Below are 16,997 nucleotides of genomic sequence, written 5' to 3' on the forward strand. Positions count from 1 at the left end.
GCACCCCCCATTATGGGATTCACAGGTGAAAATGCCCTGCCTAACTTAAAATTTTAACATTTCCTTACTTATGTTTGTTACACACATCATTTTGGTGTCTTTGGAAAGAACCTTTGGGCTTTACTATTTATCAACCAGATTTGATAATGCTCAAAAATATTAAAAGTTATAGACACTGAAGTGCCTTGAAAAATTTTTTACCACACAGTTTAAGAAATTAATACCATTGTTATGACCCTATTTAGGGACCAACATAAGAAAGCCATTCTAAAGGCAACAAACACCACAGTGGCCAGGGCAAAAGTTTAAGTTTTAATCCACAGGTAAAATTAATATCCAAAAATAGGAAAACAGCAAAAGTGTATAACAAACGAATCCTAAATAAGGACTGGTGAGCTAACTAATCTAAACTACCACTAACTCAAGAGTCTCCCGAGGAAGAAATCAAACAGCAAAAGTCTTCCGGGTCAGCTCACTTACCCATGCTTTCTATGTACACTGTGGTAACTAAACAGTCAGTCTCTCACCAGCCTTAAACAAAAAAGAATGCGAAACAAGACTAAACACAAAACAGAGTTCCCAGGGCAAGTCTCCATTGAAGTGCCAGCAGCTCTTAAATAGGTAGAGGCTTCAGGTGTTTGTAATGGTCTCCGCCCACATCCAATTAGCAGCTGCACTCAGGAAAGGAAAGAGAGAAAGAGCAGGGGCTCGTAACAACCATCTTGAAGGGATTGTCCAACCAAAAATGAAATAAAACGTTTTTGTTATTTTGCAAAATATTGCCTTTTGGAAGATTCCATTAAAGATTGAGAAGAAAAAAATAAAATGATAGATAAATTTGGGCCGCTATTTGATGCAAAATCCAGGTCCTGAAGCAAACCACTGCCACCAGACCAATTGAAAGTCTCAGCAAGAAAAACTATGGTCACCATGACATATTTTTCTTGGACTTTTTTACATGAATGGAAATCAAAATGAGGTTAAATTGGATTAAAAGATGAAAAGGATGATCTTGATGATTTTGTAAGATAATTCTACAGCAGTAAATGAGTGAAGCTGATCACCGAATGTGATCATCATCTGCTGTCTTTCAGAAAATCCATCTGGCGAGAAGTTCAAATGAAGAAATTGTTTATCCTGCTGTGTGAGTAATACCAAGCATACCGCAGTAAATTGCTGCAACACTTATTTCCTGACACTTCAGGCGGGGATTATGCTTGTAGTCGAGTTTATGCCAAGTGTCTGTCACACAGCATATCAAAAGTATCCAATATTTTCTCAGAAGGAATTGCTGCAAGGCTGTGAATTGTTACCTCGACTGGTTTTTGGAGAAGTGACAGCAATATGAGCGTCTTAGATGTTTCAGAAATGTCTGTGTAATGTTAAAAAAAATTGTGTTTATTTATGTTTCATATCAACTTTTATAACAGTGGTCTGTAATAATTTCATTAAGAATGAGCATGTTTGGTCCTAACACTAAATCAGTTGAATTCTATATTAATATAGATACAATTAGGCCATTATTGATAGACTGGAGTGCTGTGGATTATTGTGATGTTTTCATCAACTGTTTGGACTCTCATTCTGACGGCACCCATTCACTGCAGAGCATCCACTGATGAGACACTGATGTAATGCTACATTTTTCCAAATCTGATGAAGAAACAAACTCATCCTAATCTTAGATGACCTGAGGATGTGTAGATTTTCAGCACATTTTCATTTTTTGGATGAAGTATTCCTTTAAGTCTTTTAATCTTTGCAGTTGAACTGCAAACTAAATTAATCTGACAATGCTATTAGCTTCGTATTATGAGTGCAGTATTCTCATCTGTAAATTGATGTGTGCGATTTATTGCTTGCGTCATTGTTCAATATCCTACATTTAAGAGATGATTGGTGGTAATATTACAGCGCTAATATAATCTTGAAACCTTTATTTAGTGAGACTCAAACCTTCATAGAAGTTTACCAGTCGCCCAAAGCCGACTGGTAAAAAAGTTTTAGGAATGTTTAAATGCACTTTAACACATTTCTTTAATTGGTTAACTAAGTCCATACAGAATTACAATTGATTGAGACATTTGCTTTTTATTGATCACAGCATTATAACATGCAAATGCGTGTATGTGAATATAATGAGGTTGTTGGTAACTTAAAAAACATATTTGAAGTATCATTGCTTAGTATCATTTTTAAAACTGTGTTAATTAGCACCCGTTTAAACAACAAAAGTCACTACATTCTGTGCACATAAAAGAGCAAGGAAGAAAATTGTGAATTTGTGGCTCTACGCATGTTTTTTTTTTAAAAAAATTTTATTATGCTTTAAAGAATTGTCTCTTCCCTCATTGTTTTGGGGGTTTAATTTGTTTTTCCTTCACGGTCTTTTTCTTTTTACCTCTTTTTCTCCTATTTTGAAGTGTCCTTGCTCCTGACTTAGTTTCGGACATTTGTTTGGGCCAAGTGGCCATCGTCTTTTTCATTGAGAGTAATTTCTTTTTGGATGAGGTTGAGGGGGAGTGAGTGACACCTGCTTTTGGAGTCCTGTGGGAGCTTTGGAGAATAGTTTCCATTTTGAACTTCTGAGTAATCATTTTCTTCTCTTTGGATTCCTTCTTTTGGGAAACAAGTGACTCCTTTCTTCCTTTTTGATGTCCATTTGTTTGCACTTTCTTCCTTTTTACAATTTGGCTTGCCAACTTTTGACTTAACTGAAATGTTTCCCCTTTTGCATAGTCCACAGGAGCGCAGGTGTTTTGGCGCTTTGTCGGTTGAATGCGTTTCGGTTTAGAGATTCTTTGTTTGCCGCTGTGTGACCGTTTGATTGGCACTTCATTGCATGAGAGGTCAATGGTGGCGCTGTTCTCAGTAGACAGACTGGTAGAATTATACGGTGTTGAATCTTTCAGTACTGCCACAGGAGCAATCTCAACCATTGTGCACCTGCAGAGAGAGATTGAAGAACTCGTTACAGCACGAATGTGACCCTAAAAAACTATTTCTATTTTATACAAAGTACTACTGCAGTCTAAATAGAAATGTATAACTTTTCTGAAAAAAAGTGTTATTTGGACCTCTGTTGAGGTACAACATAAAAACAAAATACGAGATAACAAAAAAAAAAAAAACGTACACATTTATACACAATATACGAATAATATGCAAATAACATCATTTTAACATGTTTTCCCTCTATATTTCTACTTTTGTATATAGTGCATTATTTCATTTACATTTTTTATTATATTAGGGTTATATATAAAATATATTTATTAGTATTTCTCTAAATTGTTTCCAGATTCTTAATTTTCTCCATGTCTCATAAAATGTTGCAAAAGCCTGATTTTTAATAAATGAAATTCTTTCTCAGATCAGTGTAAGTTCATAATTGCTTAGGAAACGTAACTCTAGTTATTTGACAGTGACTTTCTCTGCAGGACTCAACACGACTTGCTTGAGGTGAGCTATAGCCTGGACTTGTTCAATTTTGTGCACCCCAGCTTGAGACTTACTTCAAGGATTTATTTGCTTATGACCTGTATATACTGTAGGTAACTTACTCCCAGCTCTGGCACAATGTAATCATAGCGTAACGCATGCTACCAGCAGCAGTACAAATCAACACCATGATTATAAAAGAATGTCCAAACAAATATAAGCCAATCGCTTGGCCAATGAAGATAAACCGTTCATACAAAAAACTGGAAGATTGAACACTTTTATATACGAGTGAGGGATCAATGAGTCTGTAAATGAAATCTAAGGTGAATGCAGATGATTCTATGCAAAAAAAAACGATGTCAATGTAGACTTAATTTACAATTATGATGGAAGTGGAAAAAACCATGAAGCATAATTTCTGGAATGCATGATTTCATTTCTTGCACTCACAATCCCAACCAGTTGTACTGTGTGCATTGCCTCCTGTGGATCAGCTCGAAGCAGCGGATCTTCAGGACATTGAAGAAACTGTAGCCCACCATGTTGGAGATGGTGTCATTTCCATTGAGAAGGCATTGCTTAAATCTAACAGAGACGAGACAGGAAGATACAAGACAGAAATAAACATGATTTGCATCATAGTGTCAAAATCTGTCCCTACTGTGTCTCAATGTCAGCTAAACTTTCCACTGAACACAATGTATTTGCATCCATGCATTCAAAACTTCAAATCTATAACCACAACTAAAACACATGCATGGTTGCAAGTAACAAAAAAATACAAGAGTTTGTTAATTTAATTTTTTTTTTGTTGCAAACAATATTTTGATGAGTTCTGTTTACATATTAACGTTGATTATTACCGTAGCTTAACTGAAATTTCTGATGTTGTAATAATAATGTATTGAAATTGTCTTGATAACTTTGGCAGGGAATTTCTAATTGGAAAATTAGTACATAAATGTTTTATACATAAATGTCATGCAAAGATAAATTGTTTAGCTCGCACGCAGTAGGCTATAAGGTTTTACAGATAAAATGCACGGAATGAATAAACAGAAAGGATGAGTTATGACTCTAAAGAGTCTCCCCTGAGGAGCTGAAATGCCTCTCATCGGTGGAATGCGAGGCAGTGCTCACCTGTAGTCACAGTCACAGTGCGAGAGTGTGAACAGAGTTGGGTTGAACACACTGAAGTTGACAGAGAACGAGCGGATGATGTGCTCACAGTGATCGTGTTCTCGACAGCATCTGTCTGCATGCACAAACATACCTGCATGAGAGAACAACATCTAAATAATTCAATGCATTCATTATCCGGCTGTAAAAAACAAAACAAAAAATCAATAGAACCACCACAGAAAATTGGAATGGTTTCCAATGCAATTCTGCTACAAATCCATTGAATTTATTGATGAACTGCCTTTAACTAAAGTATTTTGTCCTTTTGTATTATCGACACACTATTTTCATATTTAATACAATAAACACAGTTAAAAGCACTATATACATGAAGGGGACTCGACTACAAATACCATTACAAACCATCAACTTTTATCCATTAAAACCATTACAAATGGTTTCCTGTAGTGTGTTTTGGGACATATTCCATTGGGATTTATACCAAGCCACCAATAGAAAGTGACCACAAGGTCCATTACAGTTTCCATTAAAACCAATACAAGTCTCATTAAAACCAGCAAAACCATTACAAATTTCGCGATGGTTTCTATAGTTAGTGTTTTTTTTTTTTCAACAGGGTATTGTGATATTATACAGTCATCTTGAATAAACAAATTGTTTATGAAATTTCAAGTGCAAACTCACAGCGATATGTTGCACAGAAACTGCCGTTCTTGACAGTCATGTACTTTTTTTTGACACACTCTGTAATCATACTGATTTACCTACTGTAATTTTGAGGTTATGTTGCCGGACCTCCCGCGTGTTTTCACGAGCGCCATACATTCACAGATTTACAGTCGTCCATGCACACCCACTTTGGCACAAAAATTGCATTTTGATTTATCGTTCTGAGGGAAACCGTAGCGAATAACGGCAATAAAACCGGATGTTGCTATGAAGCTTGCAATTTCATTTCTGTCTTCTTGTTTTCCTTGATTTTAATTGTCACGCCGATAACTTTAATATCGGTAATCGATATATATAGCCTATGCATTGTCTTTACTGGCAATTCTTACAAATGCATAATTTGAATTCCATCAAAGATTTTGATAACAAATTACTGATGGATGTTTGCCATTAATTTCGTACCAGCATGAACAACAAAAATGGTTTACTATATTTGTTTATAGCTTACATGTTGGCCTATACAAAGAATGTGAAAAAGAATAGCCTAGGCCAAATGAACTGACCAATGGCAGCTCGCCGATGGACGCACACCTACCCAGCTGTTCATAGTCATTTGCGCTGGAGCCGCGTCCACACCAAAGCGTTCCTGGCAAAACCCACGCGCGTTTATGGCGACTTTTTGCTCTTGAATCCATCTGCTGGCCTGGATTTATGCGTTCTTTGTGCAAAGGGAAATTAATATGCATGTTCATATCGCACAGATTGGCATCCTCCAGCAGCGCGCTTAGGTTGAAGTGCATTGGTTCATCGTCCCGCGCGCGCTCGTGACGGCAGAGTGACCGATAACGCGTGACCAGTGTCCCGTCGCTACTCCTGAAACAACCTTCGAGACGTTTCTCTGAAGTCCACTTGCTCCAGTAAAAGAGAGGAGATGCTGAAGTGTCCGGTGAGTGGATGAGAAAGCTCACCTGAGAACTCCTCTGTTCTGAATCGATGAGGATGCAAAATGGTGCAGGTTTCTGAACTGTGACCGCAGTGCAACAGCATACCACTACTAAAAGACTAACAGCAAGACTTCCGATCCGTGTATCTTGGAGATGCATTGGCATTGCTGCGGAGATGTGTGTTAGGAAGCTCTATTCCAAACGAGTAAACGAGGTGTTCTGGTTTAATTGACGCTGATGCATCAGTTGGTCTCAGTCCGTGCACGAGAAGGGATTTGCTCTGTGCATGATCTCTCAAATGAAAATGAACGGCTAGCCTATTTTACCGGTTCTTTATAGTCTGCTCACAGATGTCGAGTGAACTTTGTGTTGGCTACATGTTAAAACTTGTAACTGATGTGGAGCTGAAACGTCAGGAGTCACGTGACTCGAAATCACCCAGACTCCCTGTTCCGAGGGTCTGCAGTCCAGGGAAACTAAACACCACAAGTTAAGTTTGTTAACGCACGGTTTCACTTCTTCTTACAGCACATCTCTAAATAACTTTGCTGTTAGCAGTGTTGATCTACTGTAATTAACTGCCAGTTATTAATCTTCAATAGTGTAATTTATCGAGTCAAAATAGGGCCATATATATCTGCAAAATAAAACAATGTTTTGCAAACAAAAAATATGTTTTGCAAATAAAAAAAATATGTTTTGCAAATAAAAATAGAGTATTGAGAAAAAAATTGCTTTTTTGCAAGTAAAAAAAAAATAATTGCAAAAGAAAAGTTTACCACAAGAGAAAAAATAAAGTTTAGCAAAGTAAAACTTCAGCAGCAATGACTTTGCAACACATTTCCCTTTGCGCTGCTCCTTTAAATCCGCGTTTCAGTCATCCGTGCCTCTGCGGTGCAAGCTTTCCTTTGCGCTTCATTTTTCTTTGCGCCTTGCTTTGTGTCACTGATTTGACGTGGGGGAAGGGTCAAGAGGTTGAGGTGTGTACAAGGGATGAAGGCGCGTCCTTCTCGTTACGTCATCAGCGCGAGCCCCAGACCGAGTGGATCGATCGAAATGGAGGAGCAGAGACATGCGGGTGATGGATCACAGGTATGTGTTATTGATCGCTTTCTTCAAGTTCGCTAGATAGACCGATAACTATATGTAACTATGTGTATCAACGCGTTTGCTCAAGTTAAGTAAGTTAGAGATCAATTAATGCGGGTTGCGTCGGCGGCTGTACATTTCTCTCAATATGCACACCTTTCACGTTGTTTTATAATTAATAAATAATTATTATTATTCTCCACGCCCTAGTTGTATTATGGACTATAAACGATGCCAAAGGTGTCTCTCAAAATATACTGTAAACAAAAAACAAATACAAAACAAATGCCTTGTATGTGTAAACATAATTTGAGATAAACCTCTTTTTGATTCCGAACAAGTTTATTTATATACAGTAGGTCACATCCCTATAGACTATGTTTAAAAGCTGTGATGTTTATGATACATTGTTAATGCACTTATTCTAGATCAGTTGTGTGAAACTCAATTCCTGGAGGGCCACAGCTCTGCACAGTTTAGCTCTAACCAGCTCCAACCCACACCTGTTTGGAGGTTTCTAGTAATCCTGAAGATCTTGATTAGCTGAATCAGATGTGTTTGATTGGGGTTTGAGCTAAACTGTGCAGAGCTGTGGCCCTCCAGGAACTGAGTTTAAAACACCTGATCCAGATAATCCTATATGATGTTGTGATGACCTATTTAACAGAGAGAATATTCAGATGTCTGTACAGCTGCACAGAATTGAATAGGTCTTCTGACCCAAAGCCTTGGTCAGATTCAGTCAGCTCAGGGTCAGCAGCAGCAGCCTCCTGCTTCAAATTCATAAAACCTTTATTTCTACGCACAGTTTACATATTTATGTTTTTTCAGGTGGAGGAAGAAGAAACTGATCTCTCTGCATGGTATGATCAAATTTTTTTAATTGTTTTAATTGTTTTAATTTTGCTGCCTACCAGATATATGGATTAGCCACAACACTGTCTATATTATGCAATAATTTTCTGGTTCTTTTTCCAGATCAATTGTGCTTCATGCAACTCTACGTTTGGTCCCTTTGTTGAAGCAAATCTGAAAAGGTCTTGAAGTCTACAATCCTGGAAAACCATTCAGGACTTTGCCACCAGTTCTTTTTCCCTGATGTGGTGGATGATGATGATAAGGTATCAGTAACTGGAAAAAAAAATATGCCTATATCTTGTATTTCATTTTAGGAATGTTATAGATAGGAAAATTATTATTTGCCAATTTAAAGAATAATTGTCAAACACTTGTTCCTTACAAAAAAAATAATAGTAGAAAATGGTAATAAAGTAGCTTTTTTGCATGTGCATATGTACCTGAAAATGGATGATTGTTTTTCTTTTTTTCCCACAGGCTGATGCAGACTTCATCATGCAGAACATTCTTCCGAAAATGTCGGAGAAGGGATCAGTACAAGAGACTTATGAAACCGCTATAATCAACTTTCTGCAAGACTTTCTCCAAGAAATTGAAAGCTGTGTTTTGTATGAACTGACAGAGTTGATTTAGTATAAATATTGTAAAAAAAAACCCTACAAATTAATGTTAAAATGTAATTGATTTAATTCAGACAATATCAACCCCATCCAAGCCATTCAATTTGACAACGGTTTAAACTGAATTTAAAATTATACTAAAGGTATGGAATTGTACATGTTCAGGAAAATAAAAACTTTTATACATTGGTAAATGTTCTTATGGTTTTGAAATTTACTGTGTATGTGTAGAGAACACAACGTGTTACATAATGTAAAATTGTATATCTTAATGAATGTGTTAAGAGAACACAAGTTGTTATACTAGCCATTTTCTGCTTTAAATATAGCCAATACAGAAAATAAAACAAGCATGCAATGTCACCTTAAATTTGTTTTTTATTGACTTGGATGTTAATTTGCTTGTAAATGTATCATTTGGTAACAAGTCATTTCAATGATTGATTTAGTGTCAATTAAGAATGAAGCAGCACAAAATTTAAAACTAAATAATGGTCTCTTCCATAGTTTTGAGAGTGTGAGGTTGGGTTAAAAAAAGTTTGAATTTGGGCCTTAAGTTCTTCAGTAAGGGGCATTCGACTGGAGGAACTACAATTCCTGTCCACGGCTGGTCAGAGATACTGTCTGTGTCCCAGTCAGAGTCGCCGTCTTGTGCAATCTGTTAAAAGTTGGTAATAGTTTATGGACATTGGGGCAATATCTTGCATGAAAACATTACATTAAAAGACACAAATTCTTAAAATACCTCAGATAGGACTGGAGGAGTGACAGGGTTTTGCAGGAGTCCAATTTCCCACAACTGGTCTGGGCTTCGATTACTCTGTGTGGAGAGGATGGTTATTCCACCCACTAGTAAAGGAGTCAAGGCTGGCTTAGAGACGAGGTAGGAACACAAACTGACAACAAAAGAGGTGCAAAAAGCCTCTACAGGCCCACCTCAATCAAATAAAAGAGATTATGATGTTCAGTGAAAGCTCTCCACACATAATAGCCTATGTGTTACTCAAATAATTTTACTTCAAAACCCCGTTAAATACCACCCTCTGGCCGGTCTGAAGTATCTGTTATTAATAATATAGGAGTCTAATAATAATAACAAGAAAGCGATCAATAACACATACCTGTGATCCATCACCCGCATGTCTCTGCTCCTCCATTTCGATCGATCCACTCGGTCTGGAGCTCGCGCTGATGACGTAACGAGAAGGACGCGCCTTCATCCCTTGTACACACCTCAACCTCTTGACCCTTCCCCCACGTCAAATCAGTGACACAAAGCGAGGCGCAAAGAAAAATGAAGCGCAAAGGAAAGCTTGCACCGCAGAGGCACGGATGACTGAAACGCGGATTTAAAGGAGCAGCGCAAAGGGAAATGTGTTGCAAAGTCATTGCTGCTGAAGTTTTACTTTGCTAAACTTTATTTTTTCTCTTGTGGTAAACTTTTCTTTTGCAATTATTTTTTTTTTACTTGCAAAAAAGCATTTTTTTCCCTCAATACTCTATTTTTATTTGCAAAACATATTTTATTTTTGCAAAAAATATTTTTTTGCTTGCAAAACATTGTTTTATTTTGCAGATATATATGGCCCTATTTTGACTCCATAGTTATTAGATTACTGGATTAATTGCTCCCATAAAATTAATGCATTACTTATTACTAATTATTTTCTAAATCTCATAAACGTCAACAAAACAATGAAACTGAAAGCTTTATATATATATATAAATATATATATATATATATATATATATATATATATATATATATATATATATATATATATATATAATTGTTTTAGCCTGTACAGTATTTAATGCAATTATATCAGATCTTTAATTAAATTACTGGAAAATTATCCCTTGCTTTACTAATCTTACTTTACTTTTTCAAGGGAAAATTAATTAAATTGCAATAAATAATTATTTATTAATGCATTACACCCAACACTGTTACACTGGGATGCTGCACATGACTTTAGTCCAGACTTAGTCCATTTGTGCTCAAGATTATGAGTTTCTTTCTTGAGAGCTTGCACCAATGAATGGGTATTACTGTTGTACCATCTCACAGTCCAACATTAGAGTCTGTTATGAAGGAGAACAATCTGAGTAGAGGTTGCTGAGATGTTTCCTAAAACTTTAGATGAATGTGTTTGTGTTATAGAATATTCTTCTCAAAAGCAGGAGACTCCATTTGATTTTCATGTAATTACATTTCTGTCAAGGAGAAACATTAGTTCTCGGCTGCGTGCATACACTTTTTTACTGGTGTAAACACACTGTAGTAATGAACTGAACACAATGATAAATCTATTGTATGGTGTTAATGTTCTCCACTGCAGAAAGCATATCAACAGCTCGTGTCATCAGAAGCATGCATGCTATAAGGACTCAAGAACAGCTTTTTCCCCCTGGCCTTCAGGCTTGTTGAACGCTCTGCTTGAAGAGCTTCTCCATCACTGTGCAAGGAGTGACTCATTCTCAGCAGACTTGCCAGAATTTTCCACTCTTGTCTATTTTAATGTACATATAGCTTGTCAGTTTTATGACTGTGCACACTTGACGCTTTTAATCCATTTTATCCTTTTTTTTTTAATAGTATGAAAACCAACTGTGGTTCTACTTTTACATCATGAAAACATGTAAATATTCATTACCTGGGTAAAACTGACACAGTGTGAAGTAGCCTACTGTAAACGGTGACATGATTGTGCATTGAAGCTTCTGTTTAAAAAAACAACAAAAAACAACAAAACCCTTTTGACTGTTTCTGTTGTCCAGGGTCAAATATGACTTTACATCATTAATATGTTATTAGAGAATTAACACATTATGACACCCTTAACAAACAACAGTTTACTGATTACTTAATCTATGAAACATAAATTGGTCATTAGTTACTGATGCATTAATCATTAATAAACGGTTTAATTCTTTATTAACTGGTGATCATCTGTGCATTAGTTAAGCATGAGTTAATGCATATTAGTGCACCCGTATAGTAAAGTGTTACCAGTTTAACCACTGTGAGTGTACTGGGGTTTCCACAGCAAGGTAACACGGGCGTGGAATAAGTAAAGAGGCTACAAGCAAAGCTCAGAGAGAAGGAAGATGAGGAAAAGCGCCGTGCACTCGATGCTCTCCTCGCGCGCGCAGTCGCTGACCTCACTCCCATCGTCCGCATTGTTTGCAGTCGCCTTCCTTCATGAGTGGCCGCTTGTTATCAGGTAAGAATATGCGAAATCACATTTTCCTCACTTAGGCTTGTTCCAAACGTGTTTATTAACACAATGCATGCAAAACGCATCATTTTCTAATCGACAAAGGTAATGATTCTTGTGGAGAACGCACATTTGCCATTTATTTAATACAGAAACCCTGCATGAAAAAAAGAGAAAGAATGGTGTCTTTTGGCTTTTACATCGGATGAGGTGCTAGTCAGTCGCAACTAATGCATTCTGCCTGACACACAGGCTATATGAAATGAGATCCACATGATGGCTGAACAACGGTTGCGGTTAAAATATGAATCCATGTGAGCTTTAGGTGAGGAATATCTATCGACAGTGGCATTCGTGTGTGCTGTAGGGCTGTCTTTTAGAAGATAAGCGGAAGGTGTGTCATCTCAATGCGGGTTTTGCCTCTGCTTAACACTGAAAGAGGCAAGGTGCGTTCCTCTAACGGCAATGAAGAGGAGATCGCGAGCGCTTCGGCTCCTATTGCGCAGCAAGGCAGCGATCAAGACTGCGTTGTGCAGTGTAGAGTTATTAATACTAGACTACAACAGTGGGAGTGTGTGGCCAGGCACTTGCTTTCAGGGTTAGCCTATCCAAACTAGTGTTTTCTGTAGAGATTACCGCAGAAATGACCCAGTTCCTCTCATCACTTATTTAGTCATTCTGCTTGTTTGCGGTGGAGTTTTGAATGGGTGTCTCTGTATCGATTCAGTTGTGTGATGCACAGTGATATTTGATGTATTTCCTAGCAGAAGGAAAGTGACGAAGGCGTGGATTATTGCAGTCAAATGACTAGGAATTGTATTTGTGCTGCTGAGGTTTGACTGCTGTTTAAACATTTCAGAACCATTAATCAAGAAATGTTATTATGCGTCACTGTATGTGGAAAGATACTGAGAGAAGGGTACGTGTCGCTATAGATGTGTATTTATTGATTGATTCATTGGTTGCATATATAGAGTATGGGCTTTTTTACTGTACTGTGTGGTTCTGTCTTGATTTATGATATAGATTTTGGACCTCTCAACTTGGGACTTAGTGCTTAGTCCATAAAACTGAATAAAATGGGCTATTGTAATACCCCAAAAAGGTTTTCTTTAAATATATTTGCAGGAATGTATGAAAATTAGAAGAACTCTTAGATAAATATTATATAAATATTAGGGCTGCAACTAACGATTATTTTGATAATCGATTAATCTGTCGATTATTTTTACGATTAATCGATTAATCGGTTTATGTACTTATATTTTAGTTTTTTCCATTTTTTCCCCAAGTAAATTATTAATAAAGGGTCTTTATCATTCAGCATAGATTTTTAAGAGATTTTAACCATTTTGCATTGTCATATCCTCATCAAAAATATACCTGGAGTTGTTTTATGTTAGTAATCCTTTGTCGAACTCTTCTGCAATCAAAACACTGACCCATACTCTAGCAAAATTCACAAGGAGATTTCAAATATTGTTTTCACCATGGCAGTCCTTAGAGCTCCTAAAGTAGTTTAACATCCCAAACAAAGCTTAAGGAATCTTTGAGAACATATGTTCACGAAGTATAAGGATAAAACAGAATAAAATTGCAGTGCATTGTATTTTATTATTTACTGGGAAAAAGCTTTATAGCTTATGCTGTGAAATTGTAAACAATCCTTCGAAAAAAAGTGCCAATGGCATGAAACCTGAATGGAACTCAAAATTTAAAGTAAAATCCATCAGAAGGTTGTCCAGAAAAAAAAAAAAAAATGGGACACACACAAAAAACCTGCTGTGTGAAAAAGAGCAGTGAAAAGAAGTGCATTTTACCTCTCTCATTCAGTCATAATTAGGCTGCAAGTCTGAATTATGAACTGGTAAACGACAAACTGATCACATAACATGTTTGTAAAGCTTTAAATGTTAACTGTTAAAAAGCAATGTTATCAGCTTTTACGACTAAACATTTGCAAACAATCTTGTACTGGAGAATCTGCACAATTAAAATTCTTATGGGCCGTTCACATATCGCACCTAAAAACGCGTGGAAAACGCTAGTCGCGTCGCTTTCTCCTTCTTTCCAAAGCGCTCGGGCAGAAGCGCCCCTGAGGCGTCTGCCTTTGCTAAGCAACCATGACGTGCTCTCTCCATGACGTGCCCTCTCCATGAAGACCCGGAAATTTCAGCAAAGGATAAATGGATGCGGTGTGGACGCGCCTGGAAAAACGGGCGCATCGCACCGCGTGCGTGTCGCGAACGCGTCGCTTCCATTATGAGAGTGCATACTGCGCGCCTACATAGGAAATAACGAACTTGAGCACGCAAAAGACACGATATGTGAACGGCCCCTTAAACAGTTCAGTAGTGCAGAGTTTACAGGTTACTCTTCATTTTAAAGGCTCAAAGTAAAGTACTCCCACTTCCCGCTGAATGCTGCAGAGACGCTGTTCGGGAAGCACGTGACATAAAACGAGGCCAGCTATTGGCTATTCGCTACTTCACCTGCTGTACTGGCTGAGTAAAACCTCCGGTGGCTCATTACTGCCACACTTTGGTCACCGCAGATTTGAAATATGCACGAAATGAGCCGCTTATGGCAAATACAATTTATTTAGCGACGAATCGATTACTAAATTAGTTGACAACTATTTTAATAATCGATTTTAATCGATTAAATCGATTCGTTGTTTCAGCTCTAATAAATATAAATATATATATATATATATATATATATATATATATATATATATATATATATATTTTTTTTTTTTTTTTATTTATTTTTTTTTAGTTTAAATTAGATCTCTATCCATCCAGGTATTATGCTGTATACAGAAACGTTGCTATGGAGGAAATTACTTTATTAAGCCCACACATTTTCCATGTGTTCGTCATAGCTGAGCAGCTCTATGAAATAATAAACCAAAGATAATTTTTTCCATCCATTATTGATTATTGATTAAAGCTTTAGTATTTTCCATTTTTTTCAGCATCCGTTTGGGTTCAAATGTAATTGGTCACTATTATTTTAATGTAGGTACTGGCTACTTTTAATCTTTTAGCAGTTTTGAGGTGAAAAATAGATTGTGTAAAGCACATGCATGTAGAATTAGAGAAATTGGATGGAATTGTGCATCACTTACACATACATAACTGTATATGAACCTTTATTTAGTGCAACAAAAATCAATGTAAACAAACTGTAAGCACAAAAGTGAATAGACATTAAAATATCAATGAAAGTGAAGGATAGTGATGTGGATAAAATAAAATATTACTTATAAAATTAAATTTAACACCTTAAAAATGAGCAATGACTGTATGCACATATCTTGACTGGTTCATTTAGTTAGAGTGCATAATTGGCTCATATTGTGATTTTCGAGTGTGTGTGTGTGTGTGTGTGTGTGTGCCTTTATGGCAGTGTTTGAATTTGCTGATTGCAATTCAATTTTTAGAGCTTAGATGAGCCCAGATAAGCCTTCTGCATTAAGAAGTGTTGTTTCTGCCAGCCAAATGTGTTTTCAACACAGTTTATCCTCTCAAAGAGGTCCTGCATTTCTGACAGACACGAGAGTCTGTGGATCATTTTACAGTGATAGAAACTCAACATGCACCACTGTACAGTGACATGAATAACCTATGTTAAAAGTATGGTTACTGTTTATTGTTTCACTGTTTGCTAAAGGTTTTTTATGTTGTTGTTGTATTTGTCCTCACCCTTATTTATTTATTACTTATGATACGGTGTATTTTTGTATATTCATATATTAACTGTTACAGTATCAAATGTGTCTTGTGTAGACCTTGAGTAGATTCAGCTAATTTTGTCAAAATAAAAATAACAAAATCTCATTGTGTTCAAGAGTTATGGCCATTTAATAAAAGTTGCCACACCCACTATAAAGAGTTTGACTCAGCGTGATGAAGATGAATAACAGTTCAACATGATAACACTGTAATCGATAATGACAATATATATGCACTGGCTTTGTTGTTCCGATCATGCAAACAAATTAGGACTAGTTTGCAAAAGTAGATTTCACAATGAATTAAAAAAGCATCAGAAAACATAAGATATGGTTATAGTATGACCTGATGTCAGTCCAATGCAAAACAAGTCAAGAGTAATGGTAAGCAAGAGCAGTCCACCTAATTATTATAGAAGAGAAAGAAGTGTGTGAATAAATACAAAAAAATGAATCAAAAAATGGCGTAATAAATGTGGGAATAAATATGTCTGGGAACAAATAAATTAAAATAATGAAATATAAAAAATAAACATTGTATCAATATATAAATATTAAAAATAAATAAAGGGGCAAAAATAAATTCAGATCTAAATTGAATGAAAACTATTTATTTATAAAAACTATGTATTTGTTTTATCAAGACACATGTTCCTTTATTTATTAATTAAGTTTTTTTTCTGCAGGTTTGGGCCTCCATATAACACTAAACTAATGATTTTATTGATAGTAACTGATATCGATGATAGTAACTTGATTTTTTGGGCTGAGTAGGTCTATCATGTTAACATTAATTAGCCTACTTGTGAATTACTTTTCATACAGATTTAAGTTACGACCCTGAATGCATTAGTCTTCATTGTAGTGTCCTCTGTTGGTGGTTTGGAGTGGCTCCATCACACAAATTATAAACCAATCTTGGCAGTGATGAAAGAATACATACATTTCATAATCTTTTATTTGATTTTAAGTATTTTTATTGAATTTGTTGTAAAACACACAAGACAACAGCAACCATCATATACCCTTTACTTCTTTTAAAAATGTTAAGCATGCTAAAAAAAATGCATTTTTTGATAATATATTAAATAAATTTTTTGCGTCACAGGTTCCAGTGATTTCACGAAGACAGACGCGATGATGGGCACGAAAGGTGTCCATGTGCAGTCTGGACCGTGTCTCGGTGCAGAGCTGACTGATGAGGAGAAGGAGATCATCAACAGCGTCATTGTGCGGGCCGAAAAAATGGAGGCAATGGAGCAAGAGAGGA

General features: G+C 36.3%; 2 protein-coding genes and 2 long non-coding RNA genes across 7 annotated transcripts in view; 2 read left to right on the plus strand and 2 right to left on the minus strand.

Annotated features, from left to right (window-relative positions):
* Positions 1-1,936: 1,936 nt before the first annotated feature.
* LOC113105318 (group 3 secretory phospholipase A2-like) lies at positions 1,937-6,810 on the minus strand. Of its 2 annotated transcripts, none has more exons than XM_026266366.1 (4): positions 5,852-6,810; positions 4,585-4,699; positions 3,895-4,029; positions 1,937-2,946 (listed from the first exon to the last, which is right to left on the minus strand). In XM_026266366.1, exons 1-4 carry the CDS (start codon positions 6,363-6,365, stop codon positions 2,349-2,351), a joined length of 1,362 nt encoding a protein of 453 aa, XP_026122151.1. In that variant the 5' UTR covers positions 6,366-6,810; the 3' UTR covers positions 1,937-2,348. The 2 variants fall into 2 exon arrangements, with proteins under 2 accessions (XP_026122151.1, XP_026122150.1); XM_026266365.1 differs by having other exon boundaries at positions 1,940-2,946; positions 4,585-4,717.
* Positions 6,811-7,175: 365 nt separating this feature from the next.
* LOC113106388 (uncharacterized) lies at positions 7,176-9,130 on the plus strand. The gene is made up of 4 exons (XR_003292476.1): positions 7,176-7,292; positions 8,121-8,152; positions 8,268-8,410; positions 8,625-9,130. It is a non-coding gene; the product is annotated as an uncharacterized LOC113106388 (long non-coding RNA).
* Positions 8,811-9,946, minus strand: LOC113106389 (uncharacterized). 2 transcript variants are annotated; one of them, XR_003292477.1, is made up of 3 exons: positions 9,889-9,946; positions 9,513-9,703; positions 8,811-9,425 (listed from the first exon to the last, which is right to left on the minus strand). It is a non-coding gene; the product is annotated as an uncharacterized LOC113106389 (long non-coding RNA). The 2 variants fall into 2 exon arrangements; XR_003292478.1 differs by having other exon boundaries at positions 9,513-9,587; positions 9,889-9,944.
* Positions 9,947-11,813: 1,867 nt separating this feature from the next.
* LOC113106390 (rabphilin-3A-like) overlaps positions 11,814-16,997 on the plus strand; it is a 17,366-nt gene continuing 12,182 nt past the window's right edge. For both annotated transcript variants that reach the window (XM_026268264.1, XM_026268263.1), the window contains exons 1-2: positions 11,814-11,994; positions 16,836-16,997. The exon at positions 16,836-16,997 is cut by the window's right edge and continues 4 nt beyond it. In XM_026268264.1, coding sequence (XP_026124049.1) covers positions 11,973-11,994; positions 16,836-16,997 — 184 coding nt within the window. In that variant the 5' untranslated portion in view covers positions 11,814-11,972. The remainder of the gene's footprint in view (positions 11,995-16,835) is intronic.

The sequence above is a fragment of the Carassius auratus genome, chromosome 7, assembly GCF_003368295.1.
Source record: "Carassius auratus strain Wakin chromosome 7, ASM336829v1, whole genome shotgun sequence".
Taxonomy (NCBI): Eukaryota; Metazoa; Chordata; class Actinopteri; order Cypriniformes; family Cyprinidae; genus Carassius; species Carassius auratus.